Here is a 16,346-nt window from a genome sequence, read left to right as displayed (position 1 = left end):
CAAAACCACAGAGAAACCCTGTCTCGAAAAACCAAAAAAAAAAAAAAAGAATTGAATTATAAAGGGAAAGTGTTGTTTTCAAAGTCTGTCTTAGGCAAATTGGGTGGGTTTTTGCTATGTAATTATCAACCAGTAAGTCAGCATTTAAAAAGGTGTTTGGAAGCAGGGCATAGGTGCATGACTGTAATAAGAAGGCTGAGGCAGAAGGATTTTGCGTTGGGGGGCACTTGGTCCTTGACTTCCAATCTTACTCCTATACTGATATTTAGTGGTTTTTCTAAGAGAACAAACAAAAGTCGCTGCATGAGTGAGTGTCCCATTTCCATACAGAAAAATTTAAATGCTGTTTTATGTAAGTATAGAACCTTCTCCTTGCAGTCTTTTTCCTTAAAGGTCTGCCACAAAGCAGGAGGGTGGCATATCCCAGATGCTATTCCTCCACAACTTAGTTACAGGCTAACCAAAGAGGGAGGCACAACATGGCTGGCATCCTCTATTCTTTTGAAAAATGTGTGCCAGTGAGCTCTGTATTGTTCCTCACTCAAAAAGAAGAGCCTTTCTGTCTGGCCTCCTCCAATGGCAAGCCCCAGTCTGGAAAAGGAAGAAAATGGCACTGAGGAGCCTGGGAGATGGAGCATATCCAAAGCTCTCAGACAAGACTTGAACCTATGACCTTCACTGTGTACACAATAGGCGGGTGAGAGGGACCGGTTTATCTCTGCTGCAACAGTTCTCAGCCCTGGGGTAGCACTCCCGATAAAATGACACGACTATTGTGTGGCAGCGCAGTCATCTCCTCACAACAGCCTAAACCAGCACTCCCTCCCCCAAGACAAAGCAGCAGGGGTGAAATTAACTCAGGGCTGCAGAGCAAAGCCTAATACAGAAAAAAGAGGCCTGTGGGGGCTTAGGGACTCTCCTCAACCCCTGGGGCTCTGGACACATGGCTGGAAACAGGCTTTCCCCCCATCTTTCCCACTCTCATTTAGGTAGGAAGCGGTTTCTGAGAGAATTTAATCATCTGTGATTTGTTCAGAAATATTCCCCCTGAAGGGCTCTGCTCTCTCCACCCTGTGTGAGCCTAATTCCTAGAAGCTGAAATGACTGTTTGCCGCTGCCTGTTTCACAAACACACATTAATTGGTCAGATGTGTCTCCTCCTCCTCAACCCCAGAGGGAGGAAGAAGAATCTGAGCAAAGCACAGAGATGATCCAACCGTAATTACACATAAAGGGAAAGAGGGCAGCATGGGTTTTCCAAACAGGACAGGGTCTCAAACCCTCCGGGGGCACAGGGAGGGCAGTTTAAAGTCCAGGCCCAGAGATCCCACCATCTTGAAGCAAAGAACAGGAGTAAATGTGACCTAAGGCTGGGAAGGGGCACACACCCACAACCTACTGACTGCACGCTCCCAGCCACCTTGCTCTCCTTCCCGGGCCGCGCACACGTCCTGCTTTCAACCCTCTGCACCCCACGCTCCTCTGAGTCCCTGACGAGCCCCAGTCGCCCCAGGCCCCCCTCAGCAGAGCCTCAGAAAACTCTCTGGCCTGCCCCTACCACCTGGCCAGACCAGAGGCTATGCCGGGCACCGTCACCCTCAGCCCGAACCGACCCGGCCACGCTTTGAACTTCACCTCAGGCCCCCTCCCCCACCCACGCAACGACCCCGCTTCCTCCCGCACACACCTCCTCGCTCCGCCCCGGCCCCCCCAACCCCCACTTCCTCCGCCCGGCGCCGCTGCCCGGGCGCCCTCTGCGCCCCTCGGCGCCGGGCCTTCCTCAGCGTCGCCTCCCCCCTCCCGGCCCCGGCTCCACACAAAGCTTAGCACTCACCGCGCGGCCGGTCCCGGGAGCCGCCACCTCCGCCCGCCCGGGGCCCCGGGCCGCAGAGCCGCCACTGCTACGCGTCCCGGGCCGCCATCCGGGCCGCGGCCCCTCCCCCTCCCCGCCCCGGCTCTCCGCCCCTCCCCGCGCCGCTCCGCCCCGCCTGGCCCGGACCGCTGTGTCCGGGGCCACGGGTCTCTCAGCCGCCGCCGCCGCCGCCACCGCCGCCGCCGCCGCGATCCGGGACAACCAGGGCAGCCCGGAAGACCCGGACACTGGATTCTCGTGCTCTCGGATCCGGGTTCCGTGCTCTGTGGAGTCTGGAGCTGGAGAGTACGCAAGGAAACCCGGAACCTGGATGCAGAAGCCAAGTCCTGGGTCTCTAAATCCGCGGTAGCTGGGAGTCTTGAGGAGAGAATGCTGGAAAACCCGGCGGGCGAGTTGGAACTAAAATAAGCTCAGAAGCCTAGGCTGGACTGCTTGAACCCAATGTGTCCTCCTCGTGCAAAGAACTCTCTCGCTGGATCAGGCTTCACACTGAGAAGTCTCTGGAGAAGCGTTAGCACTTAAAAATAGATGTCCTTCAACCGTAGAAAGAAGAAAGACCACGGGGTCTGATCACGAATATCCATAAAAAACAGAAGACAAGTACACAGCTTTTGATGGTTTCATTCATTTTGCCGCTCAGTTCGACAAACTAAAGAAAAATTTTATGGGGGGTGGAGGACGTGTCGTAGCGCACGTATGCAGGTCAGAGGACAATTTGCGGGAGTCGATTGTTTCCTTCCACCGATTGGTTTCGGGGATCAAACTTAGGTCACTAGACCTGGCAGCACGAACCTTTACCCACTGAGCCATCTCAATGGCCAGCAATTTTTTTTTAGCCATTGTCAGGGTTGTTGGTTTTTTTTTCTCTTTTACGACTATTTGTTTTCCTCCACATAATACCCATTTTTAAATTCTACTGTGTCCCTTTCCACCATCCAGTATCAGTAAATCTTACTTTTATCTTGAGTTCTGCCCTCCAGCCTACCTTTCTATCTCTGTTGTGACTTTATCTGTTACCCATCTTAGATTGCCCAGTACACCACCTCCAAAACAGGAGGTTGTCCCTGTGTAATTGAGCCTTCCCAGTAGAGATTTCCACAGCATACCATAGCAAGCCAGTTTATCTTAATTCTCAAGAACCCCCAACTTAGACGCCATCATGTGCTTGACTATTTTATTCAGCTGTGCAGTTACCTCTCCTTATTCTCTTCTTCTAAAACACCCTTCAATTGTGCCATTCAAAATAGCATGTGACTTAGCGACCGAGTCATAGTCTCTTTACCCTCCATCTCTAGCATCACAAAAAGGAAAGGAGGGTGGGAGGGCTGACAGTTTAAAGACAAACACTAACCTGTCTAGCCTAGGAAAAAATTAGTCCCTTGTTGGTCCATCAATATTTACATTGTTCTTGGACAGAACTGACTCAAAGTGACGGAAGAATTTCCAATCTATGATATTACAAATGAGGGCTTACTTAGCACAGAGAGAAAAAGAAGGGTTTGGTGTTTTATAATAGTATTAACTAGACTAAAACAGTTGGGGCGGGGAACAGTTCTACTTAAGCTTTTAGTCAGAAGAAATTCTCAAACCTGAAAGTTAATGAAAACAGAGGCTCTTAAGTTTTGACTTCTTATATCTGTAAAGCAAGTACTAACAAATGATGTCTCACAGAACAAGTCAGATTCACCACCACGTTTTGATAAATCCTGTGAGCTAAAAATTAGTTTGCATATTTTTAAATAGTTAAGTAATAAACAAAAGATATTTTACAATGCAAAAATGGTATTTATCTGAGTGCGGTGATACAAACTTCAGCACTTGAGAGCTTGAGGCTGGAGATCTAAAATTCAAGACTAGCCTGGGCTTGAACTGGGCTACACAGAGAGACACTGTCTTTATAGCCGGGCGATAGTGGCGCACGCCTTTAATCCCAGCACTCGGGAGGCAGAGGCAGGCGGATCTCTGTGAATTCGAGACCAGCTTGGTCTACAGAGATAGTTCCAGGACAGGCTCCAAAGCCACAGAGAAACCCTGTCTCAAAAAAAAAAAAAAAAAAAAAAAAAAGAGAGAGAAACTGTCTTAAAAAAAAGTGTCTCCAAAAAAATTATGAAACAAGTTTACTGGCTGCAGATAGTCAAGCTTACTTAGTCACATTGTCTATGGATGTATTTGCAGTACAACAGCACAGCTGAATGGTTTATAAAAGCTAAGCCCTTTGCTATCTGACCCTAATTTACAGAATGACTTTGCTAACCCCTGCCCCCTGCTGTTCAGTTCAGAAGTCACTACCCACAGGTAGGCTACTTGGACACTAAAGGTACAGGGCTTGAAGAACTGAATCTTTACTTCAAATTTAATTCAAATTTAAACAGCCTGTGGCCAGTGGCAACTGTATTAGACAGCACAACCCTCGAGACTCACGGGCTTCTGCCTCCCAGATGCTGGGATTAAAGGCATGCATCACCATGCCTGACTATACTCTGAAGTCTTATGCATTGACTGCTTTTCTCCTCATGATGTACCATTTTCTCCTGACATATCTCTCTATGGGCTTAGGCAACCCTTCTACACCACCCCCCACTTAAGTCTAGAATTTTTTTTACTGGGATTTCTTTCTAGGCTATCCAGTCTTCACAACTGAAATTCAACATCTGACCAGTTTACATCTCATCCCCTGAATGAAGGGAGCCACACTGTATTCACACAGGTAAATGGGCATTTATACAAGTTCTTTTGTGACAGAGGATGGCACTGTGACTATGTTCTTTCTTCTCTGCAGGAGAAAAGTAGAAAAGCTCTAGGCAGGCTGGATCCCTAGTTGCTGTTGGAGCCTGCAACTTGGATCACCTCCTCCCAACACATTCACAGAAGGCGAGAACAGCAGATGTGTGCTTGCTATTTCCTTGAATCTCAAGGGAAAAAAAATCCTTTATCACTGGACAGTGTTTCCTCTTCCAGACCAGGAAACTTAAGTTAGCTGATTTCTCTAGTTTCATAGATGAGCTGGCCAATTGAACAGCCCCATGCCATCTCATCTTGGCTAGGCCCTCCAAAACATTAAACAAATATACTAAATTAAATGACCACCATAAGAATGGGCTATGGGGACAGTAATTAAAATGGAAAGAGTATCATAACTTATAGATGCCCATAACTAAAAATATTTATATAAACAATCTTCAAAGTTTCTCATATTTTCAGCTAGGGAAAAATATGAGTTTCCAATAAAATTCCAGTTTAAAAAGAAAAGTCAGGACACTTTGTTTTTTATGTTAGCTAAATTAGAAGCAAAAGTAGCCGGGCAATGGTGGCACATGCTTTTAATCCCAGCACTTGGATGGCAGAGGCAGGCAGATCTCTGTGAGTTCGAGGCCAGCCTGGTCTACAGAGAGAGTTCCAGGACAGGCTCTAAAGCAACACAGAGAAACCGTGTCTTGAAAACAACAATAAGAGGCAAAAGTAAAAACCCAAATTCTTTTTCTTTTTTCCTGTGGGAAAGGGTCTTACTATGTAGCTCTGGCTGGCCTGGAACTCACAGAGATCCACCTGCTTAAAACCTCTGTAGTGCTGGGATTAAAGGTGCACACCACCACACCTGGCCAGATTCTTAATCTATTCTATATAGAGCCCTAAAGATAAGGCCTTACCAAATCTGACAAAGTCCTCAATTTCAAACATACCCTACTCATATAAAGGAAGCTGAGTTCTTTCTGAAAAACAAAAAGAAAAACAAATTCCTTTATTATTCAAGTTAATAACAACTGAATTCATTCATTCAAAAGGGAGTACAGATAGAAGCTGTAACAGAAAATCAATTCAGAAACTCAAAACTTCCTGAGGCCCAACTGCCCTACAGTTCCAGGGTCAGAGCTAAGTGTCATAAAGCACTAACAGGCTATTCTTGGACAAGTTCGTACTCAGGCTACTAAGAATTTCCATTAGACTTTAAATTACACTATTCATCAGTGAGCAATTGAGGGCCATCTACCCGCAAGTTTCTCCCACACTTCCTCCCTGGTGTCTCAGCAAATAGAAGAGAGACATTATAGCACCACTACCATGGGAACTAAAGACAGACTTTCCCAGCCTAACCATGAAAAGGAGAAGTTTCCAAGTAGCTCTGTCACTTATTCATGTGGTTCTGCTACATACTTTAGAAGCAGATGGGGTTCCTGTAAGCCTGCAAAGCACCATGATGGCCTGATCTACTGAAGCTGCTGATTTGTTTAAGGTGTGCACACAAATTATCCATACAAAAGTCAATAAAGATTCTTCTGTGTGAAAGATGTCTTCAAATAAAGAAGCAGAGAAACTTTTCTCTCTTTCCGCCTCCTACCTTTTAGCTTTATTTTGATGTTAAGATAGCCAGACAACTTCAGCAAGAATTCAAGGTACCACTGCTTGGTAAACTATTAATTGCATAGTGAGCACAGTAATGCCTTCAATAATGGTAGGGTTTGCAAGAGACCAAAAAGACACCCCCACCTGAATAGATGCCATTCACTGTCCTCTTCCACTTTCTCCACAGAGGTCCAACAGAACAAGAGAGAGAACACTATATGTGTGCATCATTGGGACAAGAGTCTGTTCGGTTTTCCCTGGGAAGCCAGAGTGTTCAGGCTCTGTAGAACCAATGCTGTGCAACAAGCAGAGTTCACAGTTGAGTGAACATCAATGTGTAATGAGTGGAGGCATTTCAATGCAAATAAATGCTGAATATGAAGGATTAAAGAGAGGGAAATTAATCTTTTTCATAACACAGAGTACTTTCCCCTTTCTCACTCACTCTTTCTTTTTTAAGTCAAGCACACAAACTGCTGGAGGGAGTCCAACATCCCCAGTATAGTATTGGTGTTTTACAAAAAGCAGAGCATACACATTTAAGATCATGAGTTTCCTAGGACCCAGCGACTGAGATTCCAATAGCACTTCAGAAGAGTCTCAACAGGAAGTGCTTCCTGAGAAGGGCTAAAGGGACCAGTGAAAAATCTCACTTGAAACCAACTCTTACTTTTCCAGTCATAGCTTTTTAGGATATTGATAGTATAAAAAGGCTTGCTTTCAACACTAGAGGGTCTTAGTTGTATTTACTGAGAGGGTTGTATTTTCCAATCTTCCTCTAATTGTCCCATCTACATGATGATTTGCAACACCAGCAAAATAAACAAAGCAGCTTCAGGCTGCCTTAGCAGGTGGCTCGTTGATTCCCGCTTCCTAATCTAATCTTCTTGTCCTGACCTCTCAAACTAAAGAACAAAAAGAAACGTGTCTTCATGCTATCTTTTCCAAAAAATATAATCTGCTAATAATGGTAACTCTAGCTTTTCACTCCAAGCGATGTTGGATTAGAAGCTGGGCACGGCGGCTTTGGTCTGTAAACATGGCACTTAAGGGACTTAGGCAGGAGGATTGCTATGAGTTCCAGGCAAGCCTGGGTCACAGTGAGAACCAGTCTCAACATGTCAACAGCAGAACATTTGGTAAGAACATTTTACATCACCATGGGCTTATATTAGACAGAAATTCCTCAAACATCCTAGTATTCTCTATTCTATTATTTTGAAAAAAAATTTTAAATTCAAAGAGTCTCTTGTAAAATTGTTAACCTAGATTAAGATTTTCCTAACCACAAATACAAATTTCACAAAGGAAAATAGTTTCCAATTTGTTCCTTTCTCTTTTGAATTTAGTTCCAAGAAAAATATCAAAGACCTAGAATTTTTAAAATGAGATTTTATAAATAATGTATTCAAAGATTTTGGCCCACTACATAAAGAATCCCACCTTGTAAGAAAATATATACAGATTTGTAAGAGTTTAAATTCTCAGAGATTGAAGCCTGGTGTCATGTCAAGCCTTTCGCTTTGTACTGCTTCAATCCCAAAGGATCAGCGGATAGCAATTTAGTATACAAGACTCCACTATGCTGTATAGTTCCTTTTTTCCTGGGTCAGACAGCTTTATTCTGCTTCATTAACCCCTTCTTTGCCCCTTGATGGATCTTGGAATCCAGTTTCCCTGTAAGAAAAAAAAAGAAGTCTCACTCATTATTTATTTTTATATTTGCATTGCAAATCTTTCCTGGCCTCCTAGGTCTTCCAGTTACTGTGTTTCTGTCACATTCAATTATCTTGCTTCAGGATGCTGAACACTTCTAAACTTTAGAGTTTTATTTTCTAAGAAAAAAGCGGTGGGAATGCTGTACACACACACACACACACACACACACACACACACACACATACACACACACACAGAGGAATATTTATCTAAAGAATATTTCTAATTTTGTACTTTAGAATGTCTGATACTACGAAAGACAATTCTTTTTAAAAGAGTACAGACATGTAGATAAACAGAGATGAAAACAAGAGAAGAAAGAATGGGGGCAGGCCACAAAGAAAAGCACTTCACACAGTGGGAAACCCCTTCCACTGACCTGTTAACTAGCTGAGTACAAAGAATGACCCTCCCTCACAGTGGGAAAAGCAGGGGGAGTGACCTGAGACAGTGGAGTAGAATCACATAAATGCTTCCCTGACAAAGGGTCCCTATCACCAGCTCAGGGGGTAAAGGTCATAGATTATATGGCTCTTCTGAGTGTTAAACTTAGAAAACAAGGAAAAACAGCCTGGTGTCATGGTTTATGCTATAATCTGTACTCTGGAGACAGAGGCAGGAGAATCCTGTATATTCTACACCAAATTGGTCTAAGTTCTTGGCTGGTCAGAGAGAGCTACATAGAATGCTTCAAAAATAAACAAGCCCTCTCATGTCTCAAGTGATCCAAATGAGAATGCCTCGAATGATGTGATCTTTGAATTGACTCCTCGATCTCCCAGAGTACAGCTAGTTCAGTGCTAGCAGCCTTTGAAAGCATCTATTTCATGACAAAAAAAATTGTTTGTCTGATCTATGAAAAAAGCTTGCAAATTTCTTTTCTCCCACAAAAGCCTCATTGAAGTCAATGATGATGATGATGCTAAGAATAGAAAATACTTCATTTCAGTTTTAGCACTAAAAATATAAAACAAAGAGTCCTGGATACTGTGGGCACGCACCCAGAACACCACTGCCACTCAGATGTAGTTCTTTTCACTTGTTGAGCAATCCGATGTGAAAGAACTCTCACTCACTAGAAGCTAGCTAATAACGTGTATGAACTGGACAAGTCATTCAGCCTCTCTGGACTTCAATAGTCTCATTTGTCCATTTAAGATAAGAATACAAGTTCTGACCACCACACAAGGATACTAGGAGAAAACAGCCTCAGTCCAAAAAGTTTTCTTTAGGCCTCTTTCCCTAGTGTTTCAGGGCTGCATCTGCTTCTAGAATAGCAGTACACCTTTTTCTGTGCTATCCAAATGCTGCCCATAATAATCCAAACACTGCTGATTTTAATTTGGGTTTTAAAATATGGGCATTCCCAGTGAGTTTGGAGTTCTTTCATCTTATAGGCTGCCTAGCTGGGAATGTGAACGTGACAGCAAGCTGGCAAAGAGCCCTATTTCAAGACAAATTTTCTTTTGTCTCCCTCATAGTACTTAAGTGACTGTCAATTGGTAGGTGGTCAATAAATACTTTAATCAAATAAATTAAACAGGAGGTGGAAACAGACAAACAGTTCAAGGTCAGAATTAAAAAAACGAACCTGGATCACGTGACACTTTGTCTCAAAAACAAAACAAGCAAAAAAAAAAAAAGCACAAAAAACCAAACAAACAAAGACAAATAATACAAATTTCAAATCCTCAGTATAACAGATTAACTAAGTAATCTAAACCAGCAGATAAAAAGGGTTAGTGCTGAGGTACGAGTACGTCTTAAGTCTTCTTCAGGCTTTTAGGACAAGCTATGTGAGAATTTAGAATCTATTGAAGACTTTGATATCCAGTTCTTGGTATTGCCATAGGTTTGAAGACTCATCAGTTAGGCTTGTTTCTCAGATTTCTGCCTCTAGTTGTGTAATGATGAGGACGTTACCTCATCATTTCTATCTTCAATTTTTATTCAACTAAAAGAAGTACTACCCACTATAAAGTCCCTTTTCAGTGCCATGATATTGTGTTCTGAAAATGAACTATAAATTGGAAATCTGTTCCTGAGACAATCCGATAAAGTTTAAGGAACAGAAGAACAATCAGAAAGACAAATAAAATACAATCTGTGAGTTGGGTTTGCTGTCTCAAACCTACAATCCTCTCAGGAAGGGTGAGGCAAGGCAGCCTTGAGTTCAAGGTCAGTCTAGGTCACCCCAGACTACACAGTAAGACCCAGAGACCCTATCTCAAAAACCTAAACCCTTTTATGGCCATACCACCCCGAACATGCCCAATCTTGTCTGATCTTGGAAGTTAAACAGGGTCAGGCCTGGTTATTACTTGGATGGGAGACCACCTGGGAAAACCTAGTGCTGTCGGCTTAAAATAAACAAACAAAAAACAATCCAAACCCTCACAACTTCCCTAAACCTGCTTACTCATCTGTAAAATCAAAAGCAGATGAAAAAAAACCTACTATCTGACAGGGTTGTTAAGATTACTGCTAGGCTGGAGAGACGGAGAGATGGCTCAGTGGTTAAGAGCACTAGGGTTCAATTCCCAGTGCTCACATGGCAGTTCACAACTGTCTGTAACTTCAGTTCCAGGGGACCTGACACCCTCATATAGACATACATGTGATAAAACACCAATGTCCATAAAATAAAAATAAATTATTAAAAAAAAGAATATAGCTAATATGTGCTTTCTGTAGACTAGGCACCATGCTAAGAATTTTACATATACTGACTCATTTAATCAACTAATTGAAATAATAGTTGTCTCTGTATTTGTGGGGTTTTGGCTTTAGGATCCTCACAAACATCAAACTCCAAAGATGTTATGTGAATCCCTTATATGAAATGGTGTGAGGCTTGCATACATTCTACATTGTCCTGTAAAATTTAAAGTTTCTATAAATTGCCATACTTAATACAATGTAAATGCTTTATGAATAATTTTGTTTTGTTTTGGGGAATAGCTTTCAAGACAGGGTTTCTCTGTATAGTCCTGGCTATCCTGGAACTTGCGGTAAACCAGGCTGTCCTTGAACTCACAGAGATTCAACTGCCTCTGCTGGGATTAAAAGTGTGCACCACCACTACCACCACCTAGCACTTCCAGTACTCTTAGCCACTAATTTCTCTCTCCACCTCCTTTCATTTTAATTTTTTTTCAAGAGAGCGTTTCTATATGTAAAGCCCTGGCTGTCCTGAACTAGCTTTGTAGACCAGATTGGCCTCCAACTCACGGAGAGCTGCTTGCCTCTGCCTTCCGAGTGCTGGGATTACAGGCGTGTGCCACCATGCCCAGGAATAAACAGTTAATGTAATGGAGTCCTAAATGAAAAGTTTAGAGTGACTCGCTATCATGCCGATAACTGTCCACTTTGGAAAAGCTAAACTATAATAAATATGACTTTAATGTTATTGATAAACATAATTATCTTCCAATGCTAAGGATGACACTAAACACAGAACAGTGTGTTATGGAATATTTCTTTACGCCATGTGAAGATATTTCACTCTGATTGGTATAATAAAGAGCTGAATGGCCAATAGCTAGACAGAAAGAGGTTAGATGGAACTTCCGGGGAAAAAGAAGACTGGCAGGAAGAAAGGTGGAGTTGCCAGCCAGCCTCAGAGGAAGCAGATGGGCACTATGCAGATGAGGTAAGGCCACGTGACGGAACACAGATTAATATAAATGGGTTAATTTAAGTTATAAGAGCTAGTGGGACCAGCCTAAGCTAAGCTTTCATAATTAAGAAATCTCTCCGTCGTTATTTTTGGACTGGCCGCCGACAACAAAGCTTACTACAAGTGTTTTTTCAAATGTAGACAAGTAAGTTGCAAGAGAAAATGAGATCCTAAAAGATGATGACTTACAGATTTTAGGATTTCCTTTAATAGGAAACTTCACAACCATTTCCTGAGGGTTTTTGCAGATGAAAACAAATGGAGAATCAGACTCTTGACTGATGTCCGGGAACTGAAAGATAAAAAATTCAGGCTAGTTGGGACGGATTTGTCACTTTGAAGAGATCAAGGAACAGCCCAGATTTTACCTCAATCCTGATGACAGTGCTCTCTGGTTCACAGACCAGGAGGGCTATGCTCTACAATAACAGAACTCCAGCTTTCTGAAGGTTTGACATGGTATTACACAGTCGATTGCCTGCCATCTCTGGCTTCTTATAGTGGAATCAGCTTCCTAAACAAAGGATGCCTGACATTCCTCCAGAAGGATGGGAACTGGCCAATCTTTTAACACAGGCAGCTGTGAGAGTCTTAGATCTCCTGGAATGTTTGGCAACACCCTAGGTTCAGCTTAAAGGATACCCTGGAAGACTTAGGAAATTCTGTCAGAAACAGCACACACACCATCTTCTCACTAAGGAGAAGGAAGATGATTCATTCTGAAAGGTATGGTCATGTAAAGGCTGTTCAGCTGGATACACTACAGAACTGCTTAGGGAGAAAGGTAAGCGGCAGACTTTTTTCTGAAAAAAGTCATATCACAAAACAAATTTACATGAATACTTAAGAGGTTTTTGTTTTTTTGTTTTGCTCTGTTTTTGAAAATGCATACATGGAACCCAAGACCATGCTAGGGACATAACAACAGGTTAGGAAACCATATAGATCAGCAGAAATGTTCTTTAGCAATGCCCAAACAATCTGATGTTTCATTGTTTCCTATCTTAGGATGTCTAACCTATAGCATGTTTGATAAATGACTGGTAGGCATGTGGATCAGACTTAATTACCAGAGAAGTTCTTTTCCCAGTAATCACTATTAAAAATAGAACGTTAATTTTTACTCTTATTCACCCTTTAAGATCTATTCTCTCATAATCTAAAGGTCTAGATCCAAGAGTCTTGCTGGGCATGGTGGTTTGCGCCTGTAGTTCCAACACTTGGTTAATGGAAGTAAGAGGAAGGGATGGTAAAGGCCAGCCTTGGCTACATAGTGAGTTTCAGACCAGTCTGTGCTGCACAAGATGTGTCAAAAAAACAAACAAAGATCGGGGCTGGGGAACCAGGCATGTTGGCACACATCTTTAATCCCAGCACTTAGAAGGCAAAGACAGGCTGATCTCTGCGAGTCTGAAGCCAATGTGGTCTACATAGTGAGTTCTAGGCTAGTCAGGGCTACATAATGAGACTCTGTCTAAACAGAACAAAGCAGTCCAAATTATACAGCAGTTTCGGAGAAAAGAATAATAAAGAGGTAGAAAATTAAAATGTGTCTATAACTGGTGGAAGCATAAATACTTAAATTTCTTTGTTGAGCACATTATCCAAGGCGTAAGTGGGAAAATTAAAAAGAATTTTCTAAATGTTTGGTCCTGCCTATATACCATGGCCTTCAGTGAGGCAGATGGGGCATGTAGCCTGATAAAATATAAACTTAATATCAAGTATCAGGCACAAAAGTTATAGCCATGAGCAAAGTGAAAATACTCATAGTAGGAGAGCTGAGAGGATGGATCAGCAGGCATTCTGAGGAGAGTGGAGACAAAGATCCATGCAGCTCACCAACCAACCCAGTTAAACCAATGAGCTCCAGGTTCTGAGAGCAACTACCTCTCAAAAAGGTTAAAGAGGAATTGAAGAAGACAGCCAACATGTGTAGGTCAAGGGACAAATTCCTGGGCGCAGGATCCTGCCTTCTACCTTGTTTCAGGGACAGGGTCTCTCTTGTTTCTGTGGCTGAGCTGTATTCATAGGTTTCTTCACTCATCTCACCTTAGCAGTGCTGGAGCTTCTATGTGGTGATGGAACTCGGGATCAAGATTGTGCCACAAGCCTCTACCCATGGACCACCTCCCTGGACTGTATTTCTTCTTCCTTCCTTCCTTCCTTCCTTCCTTCCTTCCTTCCTTCCTTCCTTCCTTCCTTCCTTTCCTCCTTCCCTCCCTCTCTCTTTTCCTTTCTCCCTCTCTTTCTTTAGTTCTGGTTTTTTTTTTTGAGAGTCTACAGACCAGGCTGGTCTCCACCTCAGAAAGATTGGTCTGCTTCTCTGAGTGCTAGGATCAAAGGTGTGCACTACAATATGTAACTATTCTTTTGCCTTGGCTGTCCTGGAACTCACTCTGTAAGCTAGGCAGGCCTCGAACTCACAGAGATCTGCCTGCCTCTGCTTCCCCAGTGCTGGGATTAAAGGATAAAGGATTAAATTCCAGGACAGCCAAGGCTACACAGAGAAACCCTGACTTGAAAAATCAAAACAGGGCTGGGCAGTGGTGGCGCACGCCTTTAATCCCAGTACTCCGGAGGCAGAGGAAGGCGAATCTCTGTGAGTTTGAGACCAGTCTGGTCTACAGAGCTAGTTCCAGGACAGCCTGATGAAACCCTGTCTTGAAAAACCAAAAAAAATAAAAAATAAAAAAAATAAAGAAAGGTTAAAAACCAAAGAATCTAAGAAATTATATATATATATATATATATATGTACACATATATATTTAAAGCACACACAAACAAAACAAAAAAAACCCACAATGAGATACCATGTCATTCTCACTAAGATGGCTCCATGTGACAAAAACATAAAACACATAGTAGCAAAGGTATGAAGAAGCTAGAACACTTCTACAGTGCTGGTGTAAATGAAAAGTGGTCCGGCAACAGTGGAAAATAGTTTGGAGGGCTCTCTAAAGGTTCAGCAAAGAATTATCATTATCCTCAGCAACCAGAAAAGAAGTGAAAAGAATCTCAAACAGGTATTTGTAGACTAATATTCAAAACAACATTATCTAACAACCTAGTAACAGCCGAAAAAATAATATGAAGAGTATTTTTCAGTCTGAAAAAGGAAAGGAATTCTGAAACATTCTACAACCTGGGCAAACCATGGAAACACGATAAATGAAATAAGCAAGACACAAAAAGACAAATTCTTCATAATTCTACTTAAATAATGTACTTAGAATAGAATAGGCAAATTCCCAGGGATAGAAAATATAATAGGGGCCAGTTAGGAAAGCTGAGAAGGTAAAAGCACTTATCAAGCAAACACACAAAGGTAGAAGAAGCTGGGTGTAGTGGCACATACCTTTAATCCCAGCACTTGAAGGCAGAGGAAGATGGATCTTTATAAGTTCTAGGCCTACTGAATTTACATAGAGAATTGCAGGAAAAGAAAGAAAGAAAGGAAGGAAGGGAGGGAGGGAGGGAGGGAGGGAGGGAGGGAGGGGAAGGAAGGAGGAAGGAAGGAAGGAAGGAAGGAAGGAAGGAAGGAAGGAAGGAAGGAAGGAAGAAAGGAAGAAAGGAAGAGAGAGAGAGGAAAAAGAAGATATGACAGGGACTAGATGGCCTCTGACTTCCACAAAGATGCCTTCTGATCTCCACACATGTACCATGACCTATGTGCTTGTGCATATGCAAGCACACACGGTAAAAAGAAAGGAAGAAAGAAAAGGAAAGGGGAAGGGAAGGAAAGAGGAGGGGAGGGGTGGAAGTGGCTGGAGAGACTGAACCCAGGTTTGGTTCCCAGCACCCACGAATGCCTACAACTTCAGTTCCAGGGGATCCAACACCCTCTTTTGACCTTTGTGGGCTCCTGTACTTATGTGGTACACATACATACACTCATTGATACACATACATATAAAATTTTAAAAATAATTTTTAAAATTAAAATAAGTAAAATAGAGGTTACCAGGGACTGAGATGCGGGAGGAAAGAGTAATTACTGAATAGGTAGAGTCGGTGGTTAGGACGATAGGAAAGGTGGAGATGGGTAGTGATGGTGACTATACACTATCATGAATATAGTTGATGTCGCAGTACTGTAACACTTAAAAGTGCTTAAAATAGAAAGATCTATCTTATACAAGGTTTATCACAACAAAAATAAAACTTTAACAATTCAGGTTAGGAGCTAGGGAGCTGGGTTAGGGGCTAAGAGCAGTCCTGCTCTTTCGGAGGACTAGAATCCAGTTCCCAGCACCTTCCTCAGGTGCCTGTAACTCCAGCTCCAGGGACTCTGATGCCCTCTTCTGACCCTGGGCACCTGGAGGCATAAGCAAACACACATAAATAAATAGAAAAAAATAAATTAAGTAAACCTTTTGAAAACTTGGGGTGAGTTTCTTTTCCAGGCTTGATGGTTGTATGCTGTATTTGTTGGTCTGAAGTGAGAGTTTCATAAATTTGAGGTCAATATGGGGTACACAGTGGAAACCCAAGAAAAAAAAAAGAAGAAAAGGTGATTCCATCTATCTGTCCATTTATCAGGCCAAGTCATTAAAAAACCCTATCAACGATAGCTACAAAATACATCCAGCACCTATTTTGTCTCACTGTGCTATCCTGGCCTTGAATTCACAAATCCTTGTCAAAGCCTTGCCAGTGTTGAGGTTACAGGCATTGGCCACTATGCCTGATTTCTATGTAGTGCTAGAAATTCAAACTCAGGTCCACATGC

General features: G+C 42.5%; 2 protein-coding genes and 1 pseudogene across 9 annotated transcripts in view; 1 reads left to right on the top strand and 2 right to left on the bottom strand.

Moving 5' to 3' along the window:
• Positions 1–1,953, bottom strand: part of Znf609 (zinc finger protein 609) — a 153,481-nt gene extending 151,528 nt beyond the window's left edge. For 3 of the 4 annotated variants that reach the window (XM_075965468.1, XM_075965469.1, XM_075965470.1), the window contains exon 1: positions 1,835–1,953. The gene's annotated coding sequence lies outside the window, so the exon portion shown is untranslated. The remainder of the gene's footprint in view (positions 1–1,834) is intronic. The other variant, XM_075965471.1, reaches the window with a different exon arrangement.
• Positions 1,954–7,589: 5,636 nt separating this feature from the next.
• Trip4 (thyroid hormone receptor interactor 4) overlaps positions 7,590–16,346 on the bottom strand; it is a 59,278-nt gene continuing 50,521 nt past the window's right edge. For 4 of the 5 annotated variants that reach the window (XM_075965480.1, XM_075965482.1, XM_075965484.1 and 1 more), the window contains 2 exons: positions 11,802–11,904; positions 7,590–7,891 (listed from right to left, as the gene is read on the bottom strand). In XM_075965480.1, the coding sequence (XP_075821595.1) occupies positions 7,824–7,891; positions 11,802–11,904 (171 nt within the window). In that variant the 3' untranslated portion in view covers positions 7,590–7,823. The remainder of the gene's footprint in view (positions 7,892–11,801; positions 11,905–16,346) is intronic. The other variant, XM_075965481.1, reaches the window with a different exon arrangement.
• Positions 10,177–10,295, top strand: LOC142847468 (5S ribosomal RNA; annotated as a pseudogene).

Source organism: Microtus pennsylvanicus, chromosome 3, assembly GCF_037038515.1.
Source record: "Microtus pennsylvanicus isolate mMicPen1 chromosome 3, mMicPen1.hap1, whole genome shotgun sequence".
Classification (NCBI taxonomy): Eukaryota; Metazoa; Chordata; class Mammalia; order Rodentia; family Cricetidae; genus Microtus; species Microtus pennsylvanicus.
This window is presented reverse-complemented; position numbering and strand designations above follow the sequence as displayed.